The sequence below is a fragment of the Crinia signifera genome, chromosome 3 (genome assembly GCF_055691185.1).
Source record: "Crinia signifera chromosome 3, ASM5569118v1, whole genome shotgun sequence".
NCBI classification, from domain to species: Eukaryota; Metazoa; Chordata; class Amphibia; order Anura; family Myobatrachidae; genus Crinia; species Crinia signifera.
This window is the reverse complement of record NC_139219.1, coordinates 191,571,963-191,596,966: the sequence shown is the minus strand read 5'-3', so window position 1 is coordinate 191,596,966 and position 25,004 is coordinate 191,571,963. Positions and strand designations below refer to the sequence as shown.

The 25,004-nt window shown below is 42.3% G+C and overlaps 1 protein-coding gene across 1 annotated transcript; it reads right to left on the bottom strand.

Moving 5' to 3' along the window:
* Positions 1 to 17,121: 17,121 nt before the first annotated feature.
* On the bottom strand, positions 17,122 to 24,324 carry TENT5A (terminal nucleotidyltransferase 5A). Its single transcript, XM_083177146.1, has 2 exons — positions 23,125 to 24,324; positions 17,122 to 22,573 (listed from the first exon to the last, which is right to left on the bottom strand). Exons 1-2 carry the CDS (start codon positions 23,545 to 23,547, stop codon positions 21,794 to 21,796), a joined length of 1,203 nt encoding a protein of 400 aa, XP_083033272.1. The 5' UTR covers positions 23,548 to 24,324; the 3' UTR covers positions 17,122 to 21,793.
* Between the last annotated feature and the right edge of the window lie 680 nt (positions 24,325 to 25,004).

The window sequence follows — 25,004 nt, the reverse complement described above, 5'->3', positions numbered from 1 at the left end:
CTCTGGAATGATCAACACAGCCAGGTGAGTGCTGTGTGCGTACTAAGGGAATGGGGGCTGTGTATTATGTGTGTGGGGGGAGGGGTGTAATATAGTGCTGTGTATAATGTACTATGGTGTTATGTGCAATGAGCTGCATGTACTGGGTGTAATATGGGGGGCTGTGTATAATGTACTATGGTGTTGTGTGCAATGTCCTCTGTAATATGGGAAGCAGACTTTGCCTACTCTCCTGCATTTTGCGGGAGTCTCTCATTGCTATGCAATTTAAAGAGCAGCTGTGTAATGTAGCTGTGATGTCAGGGAGAAGCCCTGCTGTGTAATGCAGCTATGATGTCAGTGTGTAGCCAGTACTGCGCTTTGTACTTTACCAATCCAGGTGTTCTAGTCAAAACTGCGGACGTTTTCAACAAATTTCAGCTAATGCAGTTTCGACTATTTACAGAAGTTAAACTGCATTGGCGAAAACACCGTCCGCAATTAAAAAGGCAAAGTCCGTTTTCTTGGCTAGCCAGAAAATATGGACTTATTGAATACCCTTATCCCCCTAAGTATTAATCATTGAAAAAGTATTCCCAGTTTTATTTAGCACCATCATTAAATATTGTTACCAGAATGTAAGCTTTAAGCTTTATTTGCTTGGAATAAAGCATTTTTCTAATACAGATTTATTTAACTTAAAGTACAAATTTTATAAATTAGTAAAAATACATATTCTCATTAATTAGATACTGTGGGCCTGATATGTGTCTTGGGAGCAAAACAACAAGCGCAAGTGAATTTGCAACTCGACAAACCATGCTTCAATGCAAGGGGTGCAAATACATGTGTTTTTTTAATGCAAAGTAAATACTTGCTACTTTTGCATGTAGCTCACTGGACAGATTTATTTTTACATTGCAGTTTAGATTTGAGTTTGAACATGCTCCTACCAACTCAATTTATGTGCACTGTCAGGCACCGGTTCGTTACCAGTGCATGGCTCAGTCTGGGCAGTATACTGGACGCATTCCTGTTTCTCGCTGTGGTTGCTATGGCACCCCAGGTCACCTCTCCGAGAACCACCTTCTGCCATTTCTGGGTACTGGGCCCTGCATAGTTGCCTCTGATCAGCTGACTACAGCTCCATCGGTTACCAGCCTCAGTCTGGTCAGTTTACTCCAATCATTGTGCAGCAAGGGGGATAAAAGACCGCCTAGAAGCCTCAGTAAACTGCCCAGAACAATGTCATTGCTCCAGCTGCAGCTAGGCTTCAGCCTCCTGTGTTCAGTCTCTGGCCCAAAAGCTCTGATTCTAGCAATCTACTAAGTTTCCAACATGGTGTACTCCTGCAGCCTGTATTCCAGCCAGTATTGCTGTACTCAGTAAACACTTATGGGTTGGATTTCTATTGCCTGTTTCGGTCCCCACTAGTTCCAGTCCAGTCAGTGTTAAGCCAACACAAGTGCACGTCTTATTACCACCAGTTCTAGTCAGGTCAGTGTAAAGCAAACACAAGTAAGTCCACGTCTTATTCCCACCGGTTCCAGTCAGGTCAGTGTAAAGGCAGTGCAAGTCTGACACTAGTTTCAGTTCAATAAATTGCCAACACTCATGCTTTTTGTAGTTGAGTAAAAGTGATGCTAAGGAACATCTAATACAAATCAGGAAAACAATAAATAATGGTTTAACTGACTACTCCTTTGCACTAACCACTAGGTATTTACGCAGTAGTATTATGGGCTAACTAACTAATAAACATCAGATTATGAGGTACTAATAACTAGGGTGGTACAGAGATCATATTTTTAAAGAAAACTATGGTAAAGGAATTTAAGGTGTGACTAATACTGATATAGTAAGTCAGGCATGTCCAAACTATGGCCCTCCAGCTGTTGTGAAACTACAATTCCCATCTTGCCTTGCCACAGTTTTGCTATTAGGGAATGGTAAAACTATTGCAAGGCATCCTGAAATGTGTAGTTTCACAACAGTTGGTGGGCCATAGTTTAGACATGCCTGTAGTAAGTACAGGAAACCTTAAATCATTTATAAAAAACTCCATAGTGAATTACAGATGCTTAGATATTTTTACAATAGTGGCACATGCTTTCATTTATTGAGAAGATGAAACTGCCAATAATGCATATTTTGCTTGCAGGTGTAAACCAGTGATTGCCTGTCCTGTCTCCTTTTTGCTGTACGGAAAGAGTATCCTGTTGAAAATACCCCTGCCTACTGATCTAGTGCGTAATCTGTCAGGGAAGGTTGTTACAAGGTCAGATTATGCAATAAACAGCAGTAGAGCTCATATAAAACACCTTAGATTTTGAATTAAGCAAAATCCTGCCAGATTTGTCAAGTCACCTGAACCTAAATTTTTAATAGCCTAAATGTAAGCTCTTTCACTAACCTAGCGGTCCTTTTTTTCCCCTTTTGATTATGATGTTGTTTCATTTTATATATATTCTGTCCTCTAGACAGCTGCATGGCTGTCTAGAGGAGTGCAAACCCTCTAAAAAAAAGGTTAACAGAAATATAACAGCTGCTGTAGCACAAACTTAACACATTGTATACAATTTAGAACAATTTAATTATTTGAACTAAAAAAAAGATACATTGATCAACATAATATCATTGAAGTAAAAGAAGCTAAAAAGAAGTCACTCCGATGTAGCAATGCAGAAGGTAAATGTATACCTTCCAACTGACCCATATTCATAGACGGTCACATTTTTTTGTGACTGTCCCAGCCATAAGCAGAAGTGTCCCACAGTGGGGTGGGGTTAATGGGCAGGTGGGAGTCTGCTCTCAGTAGAACTACCGTGCCATAGCCCTGGAACCTTGTCTGCGGGATCATCAATGTCCCCTGGATATGTCCCCTCGATTTTATAATATATTCTGCATCTCCAACAGAATGTGCTAACAGTAGATGTATTACTTTTAGCACAGGGAATAGGTGGGTATTATTCATTGCAGTGCTTATCAATTATTTTCTTTTACCTCTTGGAGAATTGGCCTTATAGGCTGCTGATGCTGCCAAGTTAATGTTCTTTGTACTTGTCCTTGTGGCGCCATATAAAGGATAATAGTAATAATAATAATAGGAATTTAAGCCTTCATTTCGAGGCCCAGTCTCCCTCTTGTGGCTGTAATCACACTGCTCACTAGCAGCCTTATGGTTCTCCCTGCAAATTTTGTTCACACTACTCACTGATGCCCCTTGCATATTGAACTTATAACCCAGGTTACTGCCAGGTCAACCAACCCAGAAATTTAACCATGGTTAAATGAAGGGTTAAACCCGGGTTCCCCTGCGTAAATTTGGTGACACGGGATCAGTGTAAGGGAAGCAACAAGAGGTACAAAATCCTTCACAAGAGGTACAAAATCCTCTCAACAAAAATGTGCCCCTCCCCCCACTTGGTGCCATGGAAAAGGGCGGTTCCCCTCACACCCTCCATCTATCAAAGAGGACTTTTTAGATCTTAATTCCCTTATCATGGAGTTCAAATAATCTCTGGAATCCAAATATGACAAAGCAAGAGCCTCCATCAAAGCTGAAGTTTTGACTCTTGCTACAAGAACCACTAAACTTGAATTCCGCTAAGCCAGAAAGCCATTAATGAATCCAACAAGGATCTGCTTCATATTGTCACTGAAAATATGCATCTACGTACCAGGGGCCTGAGTCAGACTTTACTGATTTGCAAAGTTGCAAGTATATAGCTGCCACCCAGACAGAAATAAAACCCACCCCATGTAAATTTGCGAGAGAATTACAAATGGATCGCCATTTGCTATTTTATTCAGATACTCTAAATCTGATAGTCACATAGCTTTGTCTCTTTGAATACATATTGTTTTACCTACCTAGGGAATGTTCATTTCCTTTTTTTACCTACAGATGGAGCCTCTTTCATTTAGCCAGGGGCTGGTGATAGAATCACCAGCCGCCAGCCTTCGCTATCTGTCAGAAGGGTGCACGCACGCACAAGACACTCACACGCCCCATTCCGACGGCGCTCTCCCTCACCTCCCTATTGCTCCCGCTGGTCCCTGACTCCTCTACGCACCCCCCCCTAACAGCGAGGGCTGTGGGGATGTATGAGAGACGCTCCGTCTGTATGTGTTCTTATGCATATTGTCATTTTCCCTTTCAGTATGCTACATGTATGTTTAACTGTACCTTGAGTCTTAGTAAATATATTTTGGGGGAAAAAATCAAGTTTTATTCAAGATTCTGTATATACTAATGTGTATAGGAGGTACATCATTCAAACTGGTAGGCTCAGACACAGAAAGGTCCTTATTGCCACAGTATACAGATAGCGCAGGGCTTGTCGTTGCTGGGGATGGCGGAGGACTCGCCACCCGCCATCCCCCGCCCCTCGCCATCTGTATGTCGGAAGGGGACGCGCGTGCACGAGGTGCACGCGCGTCCCGTTCCGACGGTGCCTTTCCCCGGGTCCCCGCCGGCTTCCCCGGGTCCCCGCCGGTCCACACCGCCCCCCCGCAGCCCCCCGCAGCCCTGCCCGTCTCCCTGAAGCTGGAGACGGGCAGGACTGCACCCGCCGCGCCGCCTCGCCGCCCGGCTATTGAGACGCTCGTGCGTGGGAGACGCACGAGCGTCTCATTCAGCCAGAGCGCCAGATTGCTGGCGGATCGCCAGGGACACGGTCCTGGCGCTCCGCCAGCAATAATAAGGCCAGCTCCATCTGTATGCCCCTAATGTACTGTAGGCCAACACAATTTCTTTAACTCCTTTTTTTTTTATATAGTGCACAAACTTTGGGTAGCTCACTTGTTCCACGCTGGAGATTTCAACTCTGTTCAAGAACAGAGTCTAGAAAAGTCTTCACTCTAGAACCTTTCTTCTACTTGTCTTATATCTAGAATAATCAATAAACATAAAAGCAGCCAGTCTTTTTGATCCATCAAATTCTCTTAATCCACCTTCTGCTCTAAATTCCTTCACACATACTCCAAAATTGATTTCATTGTATGTAGGTGTCTCATTTCCAAGCACCTCACAGATGTGAATATTACCCCTTTATCTTGGTCTGACCACTCTATAGTAAACTCCTTCTTTGACCTTCCTGACACCAGGCCCTCTTGGCACTTTAATTAGACCCTTCTAAAAACTAGTCAGTTTCAGACTAAAATCAAAGAAGTCATAAAATATGACTTCTCTCTTAATGTCTCTGGCTTTGAATGCTCCCCTCATACTTGGGAGGTCCTCCATGGACATATAATTAGCTTTTCTTCACATAGAAACAAGGGGCATAAAAATCTTATCAATCCATCATGGATCAGGTCCACCATTTAGAATCTTTTTTTCTAACGCTCTATACACTGATGTCCTTTACAAGCAACTCTATTCTTTCTGGGGGAAAATACACTCTTCTTGCCAATCATTTTTAATATTATTCTTAAATGTATAACCTTAAGGACCATGCTCCTTCTCAAACCTCTCCTCCAACCTCCATTATTGGTCACATGTTTTCTAAGTAAGCTTTATTTTACCCAGACACCAAATCAGCTTACCTGATCCATCTGGATCAGGTAGGCTTTGTGCCTTCCCGCCAAGCCCTGAATGATACAAGATGTATAGACCTTATCCATCGCATCACTTCTATCAGGCTTTCCTACCTCCACCTTGCCTTCGTTGAGAAGGCCTTTGATATCGTCTTATGGCTTTTTATGTTCAATATTCTCCTTAACTCTGTTTTTAGCAGCAAATTTCTACAGGCCATCAAGGCACTTTACCATACCACGGTCCTTGCAGGAGGTCTTCTTTCAGAATCCTTCCAATTTTTAATGGCACTAGGCAGGAGTGTCCTCTCTTCCCACTGGTCTTTATTCTAATCATTGAACTCCTTGGCCTGCAGGATTCAGGGGAGCAGGAAAATATCTGGCATTTCTGTTGATGGTTCTTCTTAGAAACCCTCCCTTTTTGCCAAAGATGTCCTTTTTACCCTTGCCAATCCAATGAGTTACCTTCCAAATCTATTTCAAGAGCTTTCCCTGTATAGACAATTATCTGGTTATAAAGTTAACACTGATATATCAGAAGCCGTACCCTTTCATATCTTGAAGCTGTTGTTAGACCTCCTCTGCCTTTCACCTGCCATTCTGAATCAATTACATACTTATGTATCCACCTTATGAAATTCAACCATAGTCTTTACATAGCTAAGTAACCCCGTTCAGAGCAATAGAATAAGGCCTCTCTCATTGTCGAACTTTGTTAATCTTTTGGATTGTTTGTATTGATGCAATTGAGATAAATGTCCTTCCCAAACTTCTTTACTTTTTCCATGCTCTTCTTGCAGCAATAATCCCCACCTCATGTTCTCTCTCGTTCACAGATGCTTTACAATAATTCAGTTGTATTAATAGATGACCTATGACACAGAAATATTATTTTCAAGAGTACTCTAAATGGAGTTTTTGATCTCCCACCTTATTACAAAACCTCTATACTCACCCATCTGTTTAGCTGGGACCCTCCCAAAGGTGCCAAATGCTGGTTTGATGTTGAATCTGAACTCAGAAACTCTTGGAAACATAGACCTCTGTCAATCTCATTGGTCTTCTCAATTACACTTACTCTTTCTGTTTGTGACTATCTCGATATGAAGTTTGCCTTGTCTAATCACACAACACCTCTATGGTTTCATCCCTCTTTTCCCTTGGTCACACCTAACATGATCTCTACATGGTCAGAGGCTGGCATTGCCCGTTTTCATCATATTCTGGGTGGATTCTCTCCACAATCATTTTTGGAACAACTCTCTACCACAGTCCTGTTTCTATCAATATCTCCAGATCTGTCACATTACTACTTCATTCAGACTCTTTATGAAATCTCATGGTAAAGGAGCATGGTATCTATAGTGCTCTGGGCAAAGGCATCATATCTCAAATTTACAACTCTATATTAGTCCCAAAATATTGATGTTATCATCAAGGAAAACTGTTATAAAGCATACACTAACTGGTCCCTTGTTCTGGAGCATTTACAGTAAATATATTCTAATATTCTTTAACCATGCTGGACTCATTGGTTAATCTTTTTATTGTCTGGTGGACATGCCCACATAATTGCCCCTTTTTGGTTAATGGCCCAATTTATTATGTCTGTAGTCTCTCCCTTGATACGCCTTGCTGCTTCTGTGTGCCAGGACCAGATAATTATCCAAACACAGAAACAGATTAGTTCTAAGTATCTCCTCTGTTGTTAAATATAAAAATGCTAGATCTTGTAAACAACCACACCCTCCAACCTGTCGACAGTTTCTCAACCACATCTTATTTGTCGCCAAAATGGAGTATTTAACAAGCTTTCAAAACAACACAGATACATTTCATGCAGTCTTCCCTTCATGGTATAAAACTCCTCCTGGCCTATCCAACCACCTTTTTTTTGTTCCCACGACTCCCTTCCTCTGGTCTTCTTTTTCACTCACTTTTTTTGACAGCTTCCTCTGATTTTTTACCCCTCTTTCACAGCTCGCATCCCCTCTTTCTCTATATTCTATTGCTTATATTTTCTATTATTTTCTCTTTTTACTTTTTTAGCCGATTCCAATACCCTCTTTCTCCTTATCTTTAAACCCAATGAGTTTTCCCCTCTGGATTTTGAGGACCCCTTGCAATATGCTACATGCTGTCATATACTGCTACTCTTTAAAATTGTTGTTTTCTTTTATTATTATTTTATTTTCACTTTGATAAAATGCCCCTAACTACCTGGTTCAGGGGAGTAAATCAGAGGTGGGGGAGCAAGCTCCCAAAAGGACTTGGCTGGGAAGTGAGTGCCAAGGTGTGCAGGCTGGGCATGGCTCAAGGTGTGCATGCATAGAAAGAATGAGGCTCATTCAGGTGCAGCTGCACCTGCATTGTCATGCACAAAGTAACAATTTTCTTTACTTCTTTGTCCTTGTGCAGGACCCGGGCCCCATAATGTTGAAATGTCTTCTGCCATTCAGGAGGTGGAGGCAGGAATTTCCTGGCGGTTTACATGGCAACAGAGAGATCTGATGCATCTCAGCACACACCTATGCTGTATATAAAATTATCTGACCGTATGGTTTTCATTGTAATGGAAAAACTGAACGCAAGAGAAGATGGGTCAACATAAAAAAGCTATACGAGAAGCTCTGGTATCAGGCCACAGTGAACAACCTGTGGCCACCATTTTTGAAAAAATATACCCTAAGCCAGTGGTTCCCAAAATTTGTGCCGTGGCACCCTGGGGTGCCTTGGGGGACTTGCAGGGGTGCCCTGGGTCCAGGAACAATTCAAGCTATTTATGTCCAATAGTCAAATTGTGGACAAACAGAAGTGAATTCTGTCCATTACCACATAACAGATCCTAAAGATGAGATATAAATACAATTTACTTAACGTAAAATTTGTTTTTGACTTTCTCAATGAGAAACCTTTGGCCTAGGGGTGCCGTGAAAAATTTTCTGATGCTTCGAGGTGCCGCGATTCAAAAAGTTTGGGAACCCCTGCCCAAAGCTATCATATGATTGACTATATGAGATTGTGGTGATATGAGAGACGAAACGCATCACGTGACCTTGCTTGTCAGTCTCTGCTATCAACGCACCATCATACCCATGTCTAGTTCCATGTTAATACACAGGCATTCCTAGCAAAAGCTGCCTCACCGTGCCTTACCTTCAGCTGCACGGCATATATATATATATAATTATTTTTTGTGTGTGTGTGTGTGTTTACAGCGCTGTTAATCCCTTTTTCCTTTGTTGTAACAGGAATTAAAAACTATTTTTGAAGGGACACTGATCTATTTCAAATTTTCTGGATATGTAGAGAGGGAACTGTGAAGACAGAGATTGGAGGTGGGAACAGATAGGGACTGGGGCTTGTGGGCTAAAAACTGTCACAGCTCAAAGTGAAGGTACATTACAGAAGCCGTCATTTTGACAGGCTTTTAATGTGCTGTCGGCCCCATTGTCTGACAAGCAAACTGTGTCTCCTCTCCAGGATTCTCGTTGACAGATTTCAAACGTAAATAGAACAGACAGAAAGAATGCCTTTTGCTGGTGCACCAAAGATTAAAGTGAGACTCCTAATACATAACGTTTATTTCATTTGTATAAAATATAGTTAGCGAAATAAAACCACACATACAAAAATGACAACATTTAATAAAAAAGGGGAAGATGTTTCCCTTGACTCAGTGTGACCCCAATTCTCCTCTACCCTGTATGTAAATGTGTTTCTTGCACGGTATGCAACCACAAGAGAGTAAATGCTCTTGGTGAGACAGAGGATCTGTGATGCACAGTAAGATGTCTTTATGATTAGATACATGTAAGTGCTCTCTCATCTGTATACATTGTATCTATCATGGAGACTGGTTATTCGTTTGCATCGATTTATGTCAATAACAGGGACCGGCTCGTGAGGTTCAGGTTAGTGTATGCATCCAGACCGGACAGTTCCGTCTGGTGCAGCTAACAGCCCCTGAGACTGCTCCGTCTCCTATGTACTGAGCGTCGGTGAACTGTATCAGAGGTGTGCAGGCGTGCACTTGCCTCGTTCACCCGCCTAGCTCAGATGACGCTGAGTCTGGCGCCAGACTCGCGTCTTGGTCACGGAGGTAACCAGTGACCTGGGTTGCGCAGCGGTACAGGTAAATTTCAATACATTGTAAATGGGGAGGGGGAGAGGGGATTTAGAACACACTGAGTGTGTTAATCAGTCTGTCAGTGTACGCTTCGCTTAGAACGCTTCCTCAGGTCCTGAGGAAGCGTTCTAAGCGAAGCGTACGCTGACCGACTGATTAACACACTCAGGAGCTTATTCTGATCGTAGCGGCCAAACGTGCGTACGTTCGCTATTAACGTACGCTATCCGTACGCGGCCGTTGGGGTTAGGTCCACCCACAACTCAGCCGCATTCGTACGGCCAGAAACATCGGCAAAGGGGAGTGGCATACAATTGAGCGTACGCCAACGTACACGGACGGGCCAGCCCTTACACTCCGACAACTGGCGTACAATTGAGCGTACACCACCGTTTACGGACGTCTCTCGGCCGTCTTCCCACCGGCTTCTTACGGCTATCTGAGCGTACGCCAGCTTGCACGGACGGGTCCCTATTGTTTTCAATAGAAAAGTCAGCTTATGTCACCGCTCGTGAGAGTGAGCGTACGTCCGTGTACGCTGACATACCCTTCATATATATGGACCTGCAAATCGTGCCTTTCAACTATAATTATGAAAATTAATTAATTGATTGAATTAATTAATGTGCAAAATAGTGGGCATGGGCTTAAAACATTGCTGAAACATCCTTTGTAGGTGTTAGATGTGGTTTATGTTATTGTATCATAAATACAAAACCTATGTTTGTATTAGAGTGAACACGTTGACACATGTCGACTTGTGTAGATTGAGTGTGCTACTGTGTAAAGTCTATGAAAGCACGTAGTGAATGTGTATAACTGTTTAACAAATACCTACCTTAGCATATATAAGCAGGTCTTAAAAAGATTCTTACCTTAAATTAAACAAACCTTTAAATGTAGAGAAGTATAGAAAGATAAGCTTCCAATGTGTTAGAGTGCTGTGTGTGGCTTGCAGGTAGTGAAATCATGGTTTGGACTTAATAGACTGCAGCATTGGTTATTACATTCAGGTGTATGTGTTTGGTAGTAATCCGCGTAAATTAGCTAACCCAGGCGCACGCTGGCATGCGGTATCTGTAGGGGTGGTTTGAGATGTCGGTTGGCGGCCGCCTGTTTTGTGTCCGAAATGAACGGTGCTTTAGTCGATCGTGCGGTAGTAGCACCGCTCATTTTTGGTGCACACCCCCGTGTACGCCCATATTTACGCCCATTTTCCCTCATTATTTCGGCCGCTCCCCTCATCACGCCCCTATGCCGCCCCCATTGCCCGTACACTCGCGTATAGGTTTTTTCGCACGTAGAGACCCGGCCGTAAGCGTTGTGGAGTGTTCGCGCCTGCGCATTAGCCAATGTACGCATGCGCAGATCATAAAAAATCCCGGGACGTACGCATACGGCCCGGCCGCTCCAACCAGAATAAGGCCCTCAGTGTGTTCTAAATCCCCTCTCCCCCTCCCCATTTACAATGTATTGAAATTTACCTGTACCGCTGCGCAACCCAGGTCACTGGTTACCTCCGTGACCAAGACGCGAGTCTGGCGCCAGACTCAGCGTCATCTGAGCTAGGTGGGTGAACGAGGCAAGTGCACGCCTGCACACCTCTGATACAGTTCACCGACGCTCAGTACATAGGAGACGGAGCAGTCTCAGGGGCTGTTAGCTGCACCAGACGGAACTGTCCAGTCTGGATGCATACACTAACCTGAACCTCACGAGCCGGTCCCTGTTATTGACATAAATCGAGCACTTACATGTATCTAATCATAAAGACATCTTACTGTGCATCACAGATCCTCTGTCTCACCAAGAGCATTTACTCTCTTGTGGTTGCATACCGTGCAAGAAACACATTTACATACAGGGTAGAGGAGAATTGGGGTCACACTGAGTCAAGGGAAACATCTTCCCCTTTTTTATTAAATGTTGTCATTTTTGTATGTGTGGTTTTATTTCGCTAACTATATTTTATACAAATGAAATAAACGTTATGTATTAGGAGTCTCACTTTAATCTTTGGTGCACCAGCAAAAGGCATTCTTTCTGTCTGTTCTATTCATGTAATCCCAATGCCTATGGTAGCACACCCTCACCTGTTTTATATAAAATAAAAACACATGAGCATTGAGGAGGGTCCTAAAACACAAAAATTAATTCCTACTATTCTGTGCGATTGACATATCTCCCCCCCAATTTAGATTTCAAACGTAGGCAAATATGACTAAGGCAGATAATACAGCAAATAATGGAGTGAAAACTTTTACAAGATTTGGGAAGTTGAATAGCTTGATAAATGACCCTGCAGGAGAAGAAATGCAAAAGCCTCTGAGATGCAGGCATTGGTGCAATTCTGGTGTGTCTGCCGTTTGGTTCTCAAAATTCAGCCATAGCTTAAAAGACCCACCAGAATTGTGTTTATGCTTGCATATCACAGGCTATTACATTTCCCCTATGTCTGTAGGCCCCTTACAATACACAATTTAGGCCAGATTTCACCAGATTCTGTCGGATCTTATGTGCAGCCATAAGCAGCACATTGCATCCGATACAGTGCGGGGAGAATTGAAATTTTGGTGAGCTCTCCCAGGAGAGCTCAGGGGAAATCGGGGCCGACTTGTCCTTAGTATTAAGCGGAGCCACGCTTAATGCATTTCGGATCCCCTTGATCCCTCTAAAGTGGAAGGATCAATGGGATCCGAAATGCATTAGGCGTGGCTTTGCTTATTTTCCAACACCCATCCACTGTCACCCCAATGCACCAGGAGGTTTCCTGCTAATCCGGATCTACAGTGACCTTTTCCATCCCTGGACAATTGGACGTGTGAGCGGCTTTGCCCTGGGTTCATGTATTTATGCTGTTTTAAGTGTCTATCTTTGTGAGTGCATTTTATTAAATGCCTCTATTTTTCTTTGAAATAATCTGCACTATTGCCTGTTATTTTGATCTCCCACTTCCATGAAAGGGGTGTTTGTCTTTTCAGAATCTTGGTACTGGATTATTCTGGAATTGCTTAATGGGTCTTGTAGTTCCTAATTAAAAGGACAGTATTGTTTTATAATCTTTCCTGTGTTTCTTCATGTGCATCTCTTAGCGCTATAGTCTGCAAATTAAATGCCTGATGTAATTTGCTTTACTGTTTTCACCTTAAATGCATGGGAGGTTTGTGCGCATTTTACACTTGATTGCAATATTTTGTCTATCTTTGAATTCAAGCATTTTGAAAATCTCACACTTTTGCATATAGGCCATTGTCTGGCTGCCACAAAAAATGCTATACAGACAGAAGCTCTCAGCTATTCATGTATAGCAGGGGTGGGGAACCTCAGGCCCGGGGGCCGTATGCGACCCCCCCACCCCCCCCACCCCCCCCCCGGCTTTTCCGGGAGTCAAGCACTGGGGAATTCTCGCGAGAGGTCGGTAGTTCTTGCGAGATTCCTCTTAATCAACAGCAGCCGGAGACTGTCAGTCCTATTCAGCGGCAGCCGCTGGAGCATGGGACGGCTGCAGCAGGACAATTTGTAAGAGAAATTTTTACATATGGCTCCCGAAGGATTTTTCCCCCCATACAAACGGCCCTTGACACAAAAAAGGTTCCCCACCCCTGATGTATAGGAAGGAGGGAGAGGATGTGACAGTGAAAATCATGTTCCATGTGATGATGATTGCAATGGTAGCCTGCAACACTGTGGAAAAATCTAACGAATTAACAATTCTCAATAACATTCTAAAGAAACAAAGTGTAATAATGAAACAGCTTTTTATAGCTTACCACATTGATTTATATTAAAATATCACTTAAAAAAACATATAGGCTTTTAGGTAATATTTTTTTTAAATATACCACAGTATAACGAACATGTATGTTGTAATAGATTGCCAGCATCTAATTCAGACCTAGCAGGTTTGTTTGCCGTGGGCATAAGGTGTGAGAGCACAAGGCGAATAGAACTACTCTTGAATACAATGCTGTATTTTTTTATAAATAGCCTATATCCCAAATGGCACCCCAGCAGTTAAGGTTTTAAGTCTATCCATGGCTCAGCACAGATGGTTTAATCAAATTGATCAAATGTATTAAGTCACATGTGGCCAAGCATGGATATATTTTCAACCTGGACCGTTGGGGTGCCTTGAGGACCACGTTTGGGAACCTCTGCATGTAGCCAGAAATTACCAGCTAGCTACATAGCAAGCAACTCACCAAATATGGGCCATCATTGGCTTTTAATAAAAACACCTACCTAGACTTTACACAACTTATAAGTTTGTAAGCATCCAATTAGCAGATTTAGGTGGGTATTCAATGCTCTTCCGCTATTCCCGATGGGGGAGATAGCGGTGGGTCACTATTCAATGCTGTCTTTACCGACAACATTGAAGAGGGATCACGGCCAACTTCAGAAGCTGTCGGGCCTGTTCACAACGGCTGCAGATCGACAACCCACAGCCGTTTACGTGGACACGTCCACTATTTGCATATCAGCATATCTCGCGTGCTGATTTGCTGTCGGAAAAAAACATAAACGGTCCTGGATCACGGCTGTCGGGAGGAATCAACAGCCGCAATCCAGGATTGAATACCCCCCTTAATTACCCACTAGAAAAAAGTTTGATTGAATTATGAACAGATTTGTGTATTTTGCAGATATAGAAATAGTTAAAATACCCATAATTTATTATAGTTACCTAAATTTAATGTAATGTTTAAGAACCTTTATAAGCAATTAATTTTAAATTGTAGGTAACATATCTCACAAGCATCCGCCTAGTCAACAAAATATTTACAAAGTTGATACACAAGTTTCTTCTTTGATGTGTAGATAAATGTTATTAATATCAGTAGTGAAGTATTTAGTGATAAAGTTTAATTACTAATGCTTTAATTTGTTATGTTCTAGATACTTGTCTCTGACAAACCCAACAAAACAAGTTACACCAGTTTTTATAGGCCTAACAAATTGCAAAAAGCACAATAAAATATATTTATCATAACACTAGTCATTGATGATGTAATGAATAATATTTTATGTAGGTTAAGTTGTCATTTCTTCTTGATGCCTACTATATGTGTAATAACATGGTTGATACACTGAACCAAACACAACTGTTGATTTTACTTGTAATACAAAATTCCAGTTGCTGTCTACCTACAAGCACTAAAGCACCAAATTCTGAGGTATCAGGCTGAGAAATTGGGTGAAAAGTGCCCAAATTGTAAGCGACTAACCTCAGATTCTGATCTGATGTGCATCAGATCTGGAGATTGCAAGTACTGCTCGCAAGAGTTATCGGATACCGCAGCACTTGCTGGGGTCGCATACGATACAACGAATGCTAAAAAGACTGCATATTATGTATCGTATCCGGTCTTGCCGCAGGGAACAGACATGCAGTTGCTGAGATATCAATGAGAGGCTGTGTGCAATACAGTACTTCGGATTAGTGTAAGGCTAAGTCAAGAAAGGACATACTGCAAAATTCTCTTTCTTCACAGCCTGGATGCACACTTAATCAAAGATTTGCCTTTGTAACATTTTTTTTTTTTTTAACAGAAGTTTATATGGACACAAAAATGGCAGATTCAATGCTTTTTTCTAATTGCTGTCATAGCATATTGTCCATTACTTTATGTGCAAATGTTAACCCTCTCTGGGTACCAGTCATTTATTGCGTTTGTCATGCTCAAAGGCACCAGGCTTTGCTCTGCAAGGGGTTAAACCAGTGTTAAGTATTAGGGCTGAAAAGAAAAAGGTTTGAAAAGCCACAATTTACAATTACCACATCAGGAGGAGGAGAGCAGAAATAATGGGCATCGACGGTATGCACACTTTATAGTTGAATATCACACGTGAGAGCGGAGGGTCCAAGAAAAATAAAGAGGAGTTCCCTAGTATTGATTTTCTTCATATTTAACAAGAGCTAAAAAAAAAAAAACTAAGATTTTATTATTCAAAATCTAACCTAAATCCCCATACACACCAGACAATATATCGTTAACATATTAATAATAACCATATATTGTTTGTATAGTCTACTGTGGGCGCTCCCGTGGGTCATTAACAATATCTACTGTTACCTGTACATACATGGGTATTGTGGCATCCTCTGGTGCCTTAGGGCACTTGTGCCCTGGTTGGTGTTTCAGGACTAATTCAAATTATTTATGGTAATTGTTATAGCAAAACCGTTATAGCAAAACCAGTGCTGGTGGCTTTTAATCATAAAATATTTGGATAAATAGAAGGGGTGCTGGATGACTCACCAACAGTCTGGATTCCGACGGTCATTTCTCAACTTACATGGGCTATTTTTCCTCATGGGGGTCCACAACCCCCATAGAGGGAGAATAAATCAGGTTGCGAGCACAGCTAGTCACCGAGACCGCATGGGGCTTAAATGCACTTGCCCCCTGTTGGGCTCCTGACAGTCAGGATTCCAATGTCAGGAAAACAACCGTTGGCATCCCCAAATAGAAGTAAATCCTGCTCCTTACCTCATAACTGAATCTAAGACAAGCAATTAAAAAAATAATAATAATCAGTGGCGTAACTATAAATTTTGCTTCCCCCTGCCAAAAAGTTTGTGGCACCCCCCCTCCAGCATGTTTCCCCAGCGTGTAACGTGATGACGTCACATGCTTAACGGAGCTGAAGCAGGAGAAAGGAAGAGAGATCAGCATACATTGCTGCTTCCCTTGGCTCTGACGCATCCCAGGCCGCCCCAGCACGCCCATCCTGTACACAGTAGCCAATAGCCGGCTCTGTGTACAGTCAATTAAATCAGTGGGGGAATTTGTCATCTTTGCCATGGCCCCACCCGTGCTGCGGCTGAATCGCCTCCAGTGCTCAGCCAGAGGGCAGTGGCAGGCAGCAGCATGTCAGTGCGTCGAGCGGGTGCCGGCACCCACACAGACCCTGCTGCTTGCTCCCCCAAGCGTTTTCTAGAGCTGCCTTACAGTAGTTACGCCACTGAATAATATTTCCCAATAAGAAAAACTTTTGTACTAGAGGTGCTGTGAAAACAAATTCTTAGTAGTGTAATGTTTTTCACTGTTTGATCATCTGACAGCCTGTAGCATTTACTATGTTTTGTATAATATCAGAAATCAGTTTCTATCAAATAAAAAAAAAGGAATAAAAAGTGTCAATTTTTTTTTTTATAACCCCCTGCATCACCCCCAATTCACATATTCAAGAATTTGGAATGAACAAATCAAGAATATAGTGGTGTTGTTTTAATGTTATCAACGTTGCTATGTGGGTAAAAAGCCAAGTAATGTTGGCATATTTCCACTAGGCCCTTTCCTAGCTGACTGAACACATTTGGCTGGGAAAAAGAAAAAAAGGAATTAGAAATTTTTTTTTTTTTTTTTTTTAGCTCCCACTAGGAAGCTGATAAGCCAGACCAGTCTCTAAATCAGTCATTTCTACTCATCCAGAATATATATACACAACCAAAGACATACTACGCAAACCAATAGAAAAAAAAATACTTTTATTTACAAAACAAATCCAAATATTGGATGCTGTAAACAAAATTCACAATCCTTTCCCTCAAGAATGTACAACCGTTTTTTTTGTTTTTTTTTATGTGTGTGTGGAGGAAAGTGGAGAAGAGGTGACTCCTCCCTGTTTCTAAACTTGGTCATTAATGTATTCCAAAGCAAAGAGCAGATTAGCAATAGGGAGGCATGCTGCAGAAAGCTTGAGAGCATAATGAGCACAGACTTCTGAAAAAGTTGTCATTATTCTACAGGCAGCATGTGTAGATCATTTCCAGTTTTTATCTAATGCTGGGTACACACTAAGCTGACCGATAAGACATCCATCAACCTGATGGTTGGTAAGTGCAATACACTTCCCAACCATCTGCAAATTCGGTTGTGCCTGACGTCTCAACTGGGTGGACATTTTTTGTGGACCCGCCCAGTTATGATGTCAGTCACCAGCAGCCTATGCAGCGGTCTTCCCACACAGAGCACAATATGTCAAGATATCTGCAGGACAGACTCAATGTCTAAGCATAATCATTCACAGACATATAAAAAGGTGCACACCCACTGATGAACCAACAATATATATTGGCTATTCTATTTAGCAGCCAATTTAACAGACAGTGTGCACCCAGATTCATATACAAGCGTAGGTTTGTCCCCATTTTGCAGATAGTCACGTGTGTGTGTGTATGTGTGTGTGTGTGTGTGTGTATGTCCAGTTTTGCAGAATTAGCTCGAACATATTTAAGTTTACAATGAAATATTCAAAGAAAAATATGTTTAGGTTTTAATTCTCTCCATTGTTTTTTTCTGTTTTTTTTTTTTTAATTGGCAAATTCACCAACAACATAATACAAGTCATGTACAAAGCATTTTACATGAATCATTTCAAAATCTGAATAAAATAGATGTATGTAATGGAAAAGCATCAGTGTATAAAGCAAAATATTAAGAAAAGTACAAATTCAACACTGCCCCCCTCCCCCATTAGACACGACACCCAATGCATTTTTGTGCAACAACATACAACAGTTTGGCTTGAAAGAGTTCTGATGTTTCATCACATTTGTATTAGTAGGTTTATCTCAACATAGATTAGCAATAAAATCCATCCACCATACAAGCTGCCCAGTGGCTGGTGTTTAAGGAGTCATGTATTTCAAAGGGAGGCTCTGTCTCTCCAGCAAATTCTCAGTTCCAATATGCTGGATGACAGATGAGTCATTTCCAGGATCACTGCAAGAAATGGCTGAACAGAATACTGCATACAAATGTATTTGTAACCATTATGAATAAACTTTGCTGAAACTAAATTGTGTATAAAAAAGGTACAGCTGTGACATGACTGTTTGGCTGCAGCCAGTTTTCTAGAAAGAAAAAAAAAAAACACACCACAGGAAAGTGAAGTCTCAAGGAAATACACTTTATAATAAATGAGCTTCACAGAAACAGATCTTATGAAGTAGCTTTATATTGTCAGTAGGTGGTATTCGTGGCAGAACTGTGTTTCAACACCTTTAACTAAGAGATGAATTATTTGTGCAACGCAAATAGTTGTGGTAAGAATAGCTATACCCCATCACCAGCTGATCCTATTTCCCCAGCCATCCCCTTCTATTCATCTCATAAGCCCTGTGAATATATCTATGGATACTGTTCGGATTTAGACAAGCACATCTCAATTCTGATTTACTGTCTGGAGCAATGAGACCTGGGGATCGTACTTTTCTCTACGCTATTAATCAAGGAAGTCTCTTCATTGACTGAACACAAGACAGGAGCAGTCACAGAAAAGGCCAGAAATTTCCGTGTAAACAGAGAGTGGCAGTGCAATAGCTTTAACAGATCCTGCTAAATTCGCAGGAATGGTGCTACAGTAAACAAGTCAGATTCCTGCTAAAAACAGCCTTTTATGACTGTATGTAGAAAAGTATAGACACTCAATCTAGCAATTTCCAGGAGTTACTGAAGGAGGGCAGGATTCTAATCTAAGAAACTGGCCTCAAAAGCAGCCTTAGGAGCCAAAGCTAACCTTAACCCTTTAACTACCACTACTAAATTTACATGCAGTGGTCACTGGTGTCCTGAAATAAGATTTGTATAGTCAGTCTGTGCAATGAGAACTACTGGAAAGTAGTGTGTGGATATTTGGCACTACAATTTTCGCAAGATTAAACTCATCCAGTAACATGCAACCTACAGTATAGTTTGATAGGGTCACTGCTGTGCTGTTGGAAAGTAAAGGGCACTGGTAGGACGAGTTCAGTCTTTTTTACTTCTGCAAATATACCAACATTAGGGCAACTAGCTTCCATATATTACTATATTCCCACAATGATTTATAATGAAGACACTAGCAAAAAAAAATCCTGCATCTGGAGAAAAGGGTTTGTGTCTGCATAGTTCTAAATGTGACAAAACGAGTAAGCAGCACCAGAAGCTGTGAAACAATAAATTAAACAAAACATTTTATATTTCAGTCAGGTTTCTACACATCAGATCTATGGAACAGACTGACATCAAAAGGACAAGATGTTTAAAAATATAAATAAAAAAAATTATATATATAAAAAATAAAAGTAAAAGGGCATGTTACTTTATCATGTTGTGAGGACTATACTATATGACTTGTCTAAGGTCTACTGCCCCCACTAGACTATACTGAGATGACGAGTAATGTTATACCAAGTAAACACCAATGGCACCAATAGATGCAGTGTCTGCCAGATTCTACAAATATAGGGAAATTTAAAGGAATTTTTTTTTTTTTAAACCAAGTGTTTAATTCGGACTTAACAGGATGCGAAAACAAAAATAGATTTCAATTTGTTTCTTAAATAAAGTTACAGTACAATTGTTTAAAACCCAAAATATCTAAATTGAAACCTAGCAAAATTTAAGTAAAAAGAAAAATACTGAACTAAAGTAACCGTGCAATTCAGCTTCATTTCACATTAAATAGCTCTAGTGGTCCTACTATGCCAACATGCATTCATTGAAAACATAAGTCTTCAGATCCACTAAAATTCTGTTTGGTGTAAATGGATTTCAAAAGACAATTTCAAATATATGGTGTTTAAACTTCAATGTGCTCACATATATTATAATTTCTAAAATAAAAAAAAAAAACGTATTACATGCGTAAATGTCATTATATCTGATTGATAGATATGATAAACTAACTAATCTTTGTGTTTTAGGTTCTTAAAAAGGGAAACAAAGGGAGGAAAAAATAAAATAAAAAATAAGTTGCCTAGAAGTGTTTATTTCACAAACTTTCCAGGTACAAGCTGAAACCTCTTTGCAAAGCCATTACACTTTGAATCCTATTGCAAACTGTCCAACACATAGTTCTTTAGATAAACAATCTAAGTGCTACATTGACTTAAATCCTATTCCAATAAATCTGTGTATGTGGAAACACACACATTCAATAAGCAAACATTTCACAAATAAACTGTATACAAGTTCTTGCCAATTAAAAATATGGCATTTACTGCGCTATTCATCACAAGTTGAGTATTTATTTATTTTTTGTTTTGATTTAGCTAGAATCCCTGAAGAAAAGAAAAATGTGCGATTTAATCACAAAGATAAGTTCTCTTAATTTTCTGAAGGACACAGGCACTTTGATACAGTAAATAAAGTAGTATGCAATAGTTTATCCTCCTCTTTCATTTTGGGTATTCAAGAAATCTTTGGTCCACAAGCATTACGTTTGCTACTAACCCTAAGCGTTGTCACATTTGTAAACTGACGATTCATGCAAAACTGAAAATAATCGTATTATATTTCAGAAGATTTAGGGCTCATTCACATATCCTCCGCTTTACTGTTATTTTCATACGTTAATAAAATGCATGAAGAGTGCATTGAAGTAGGACACCAAGTCAATGGTGCCATTACCATTCTTGCACTGTAAAAGGTTTAGAACAGAGCACAAGTTACTTTCTATGCACATTATCAGTACAGATTGGATTAGTAAAAAGTTCAGCACGTGAAAAGAAACTTTAACAATGCATCACTAAAGTGCACTAGTTTTCCAGACGTGTTTAACAACTTTCTAAGCCCGTGTGAATGAGCCCTCCTGATTATTAGCCCTGTACCACCCCTACTGTGGTTCACTAGCATTGTCAGGTCTAGAAAAGCTTTCTTTGCAAGCAGGCTGGTTATACATTCTAACCGACTGAAGATCATTCTTAAAATTCAAATTCTCAATCCAATGTATTTTCCTTCACACATTGCTACATATATTAGGAATTTTAAGAGGAAAACATCCCTTTTGCAAAAATCCATTTGACTAGCCAACTTCTTCCTATTTAAATGTAAAGTGAGCAGGAGCTGCTAGCCTGTACTTACATTAAGCATTCCTTTTCTGCAAAATGCAGAATGTTATGTTAGCTTTAAATGACAGGCTGATTTGTGCTCTGGGATTGAACCCAATTAATTAGGCGCTTATTTTGATCATGCTCTCTTGAATTCTATAGGAATTACAAGCTTCAAAGATTGAAACCAGGAGCAGATCATTTGGAATTTAAAAAAAAAAAAAATAATAAAAAAAAATAAAAATAAAGGAGCACACCTTATTATATAACTGGGTATTCCCATTTTTATGTTTAGGGAACGCTTTACTCACAGAAAATCGCTGTCAATCTTAATTACAGGGTAACCAAGTGGAGTATGTATGTTGCTGGCATGTAAAGACAGGTTGTACCTGGGCAATATAATAATTGCTAAAGTTGGCATCTGCTACATATGGGGCAGGCTGATAGTAGCAAGTTACATTAGCCACGTTGGGAATAATGTTTTGTTCGGCTAGTACGCGAATGGCTAGCATGGTGATAAGGCTCAGAGTCTGCCTTCTTTCATGTCCCATGAGACATACTGTACTTTCATTGACCACACCGTGTAGAGTCATCAGATAATCATACTTGCGATCTTCTAAACCAACAAAGTGGTTCTGCAAGTAGGATTCCAGCTTTCTTTGCTGTTCTCCAATGTCTGAAAAGTCAATGAAAAACCTAGAACACATGTACCTCTGCAGCGACTTCATTTCTGATTCTGAGGCTGCCCTGAAGCCTCTTACCAAAAGGTTGCAGTACTTTAGAAGGCCACCTCCACGGATCTCCTCAGGGTTCCTGGTGGCAATGGTCTTGTTACAAAGATGGTCAAAGGCTTCTTGGAAATCCCCATACACACTCTCACCAATAATGGTGGGGTGGAAAGTTTCAGTCATTGGGTTCTCTGAGCACTCGTAAAACAGTAATAGAGAATCCAGTTTAATCTGAAAGGAATCAACACTGAATTCAAACTGCCGCCTCAAAAAATCCACAAATTTAAGTTCCACGTTTTTGCCATGGTTATTTGATAGTGAAATCAGACTCCAGCGATCGTTATCATTGCACACCTTCACCATTTTCTGCACATAGGCTTCCTGCAATGGGAAAGAAACCAGTCAGTCACATGAGCATGGCAACAAGTTCCCAACCTCATTGGTTTCTAAAACCCCAGCTATCATATAAAAACAGAACCAGACAGGCTGCTGTAAGCTGCCATACAGTCATGGAGGATCAGAGGAAGCTTAGAAGCTACATTTTGAGAGAAAGCCAAGAACACAAGTGTATTAGCTACAACAGACCTCTAATGGCCCCTAGAGCTTTGCAAGTCTGTGAGGAGAGTTCAGGGCAGAGATGACCCCCCCCCCCCCCCCCTGCCAGACTGTACATACTGTTACTGTGTATGGAGGGTGCATGACAGAGCCTGGCAGGTCTGTGAGGAGGGTGTATGGCAAAGATGCCTCGCACCCCCTCCCCTCTTACTTGTACACAGTATGTACGGTCTGGCAGGTCTGAGGGGGGGGGGGGGGGGGGGGGGGTGCATGACAGAGCCTGGTAGGTCTGTGAAAGGGGTGCATGGCAGAGATGTGCTGTGCAATTTGGCAAGTGAAACGCCCCGGGTTAATGGGCACAGCACCTTACTACTTACCTTTAGGGTGAGCGGGCTGATCTTCTCCTTGTTAACTCCTTCGGGTAAGAAGTCCAGCAGGCAGTCCAGCACCACTTCCTTCACCGTCTGGAACTCGGCCTCTCCCCGCAGGTCTGCGCAGAAGATGAGGTCCAGGTCCTTGTAGCCCAGCCCGCTGTCCTCATGCAGGACGTGACTTGCCGCCGACCCGTTCAGTCGGACATCCCGGACGGTGATGTTCCTCTCCTCCAGCCGACACCGCACCGCCTTCACGATCTGCCCTGGCTTCATCTCCAGCGTGGGGAAGTTGCCGCGGCCGTGGATGGGGATGGTCTCAGTGAGGATCGCGTCCAGGCGCTGCACTTGCTCCCAACTCAGGACATTGCAACCCGGGCTGGTATCGCTGCTGCTGCCGCCGCCTTCGGCGTTCTCATCGTCTGCCATGGTGCGTTGCCAGAGACGAGGGGAGCTGCTGCACTAATCCGCTAGCAGCAGCGCAGAGAGCCGGGAGCGCACCCCCAGTCGCCGCTCTCACTACAGTCGAGCCCGCACTCGCTCTCTTAGCGGCAGCACAGCAGCACTCTTCCCGGAGGTGAGCCGCAGACGCGCCGCATCCCCAGCTCCGCTGACAGCTGCTTATAGCCGATGCAGGACACAGTGACAGTACCAGCGCTATCTCCGGAGCTTTCCTCTGCTGCGTGATGCTCTACCTACATTATATACGGGGCGCTGGGCCCCGCCCAGACACGCCCCCTCATTAGCCTAGCGATCTGCCCGGGCAGCGCTCTCTCCCCGTCACCCGGCCGGGCTGCTGCCGCCTGCGGCGTGTATATGTACAGCTGAGGCTACTTTAACACAGGTCTTTCCGCCCGGCCGGGGGTACCCCAGTTTGCCCCGGGGATCCCCCAGTGAAGGCCGGGCCTGGCCGCCTGCGTCATAGGTGGAATTACCCCCTGGTGATAGGGAAAGTCTTTTTGCAGACGCCAATGGAGCGCATTTCCTGCCTGTGATGGTGGGTGTAGCTGGGAGAGCGCTGGGGGTCGGGGTGGGTTACCGAGCAGCAGCAGACAGGCTAGAGCTTAGTCCTGGCCCCTCTGGTGCTGCGGGGTCCAACGGACGCGACCACACAGTTATATTAATTACACAGGACACCAGTCAGTCACACTGCGGGCGGGGGGGCAGTAGGACCGCGCAGCCAGAGGACACACTACTAGTAGTACCCCCTCTGCAACAACCCCCCACTACTAGAGCCCCCCCACACTACTAGAGCCCCCTTAGTTAACTTAAGCCACTAGCGGCGATGTTCCAGGAAGATCTCGGACTTTCTAGAGAGATGATTGACATGAACGCGACCAATCGAAATGCAATGACGCATGTGCATTTTTTCTGACGTCCGACGCTCCGCCAATCCAGGTGAAGCGGGGGTGGAGGCAGAATCTCGGTGAATGAGTGATGTTCCCTCCCTGCACTGCAGAAATGTTTACTTAACTGTAACTGCACGGTGACATTAAGGATGGTGTCGTGTCCCCGCTCTGCGCGCACTATACGGGCCACTAATCCCACACAGAGCCCCAGCATGTGCTGTACTTGCTGTATATTCGTGTGTAATGGTCTCTCTATGTTAATGGTGTCACTGTCCATGTCATAATCTGTGTCAGGTGTCCCCATCATATGCCATAAATCTGAGCAGCTCGTGTCTACATGTTTATGGGCGGGATTCTCTAATAACCCCGGCCGCACATCACCGGCATTTGCATTGTTTTTAATCGCATATGCACTAACATATGCGATTATTAATAGAATAGAATCAACTTTATTGGCCATGTGTGCTTGCGCACACTAGCAATTTTTTGTGGATCTACAGTGCAGCATTAAGCAGGGATGAGGGGGGGCATTACATC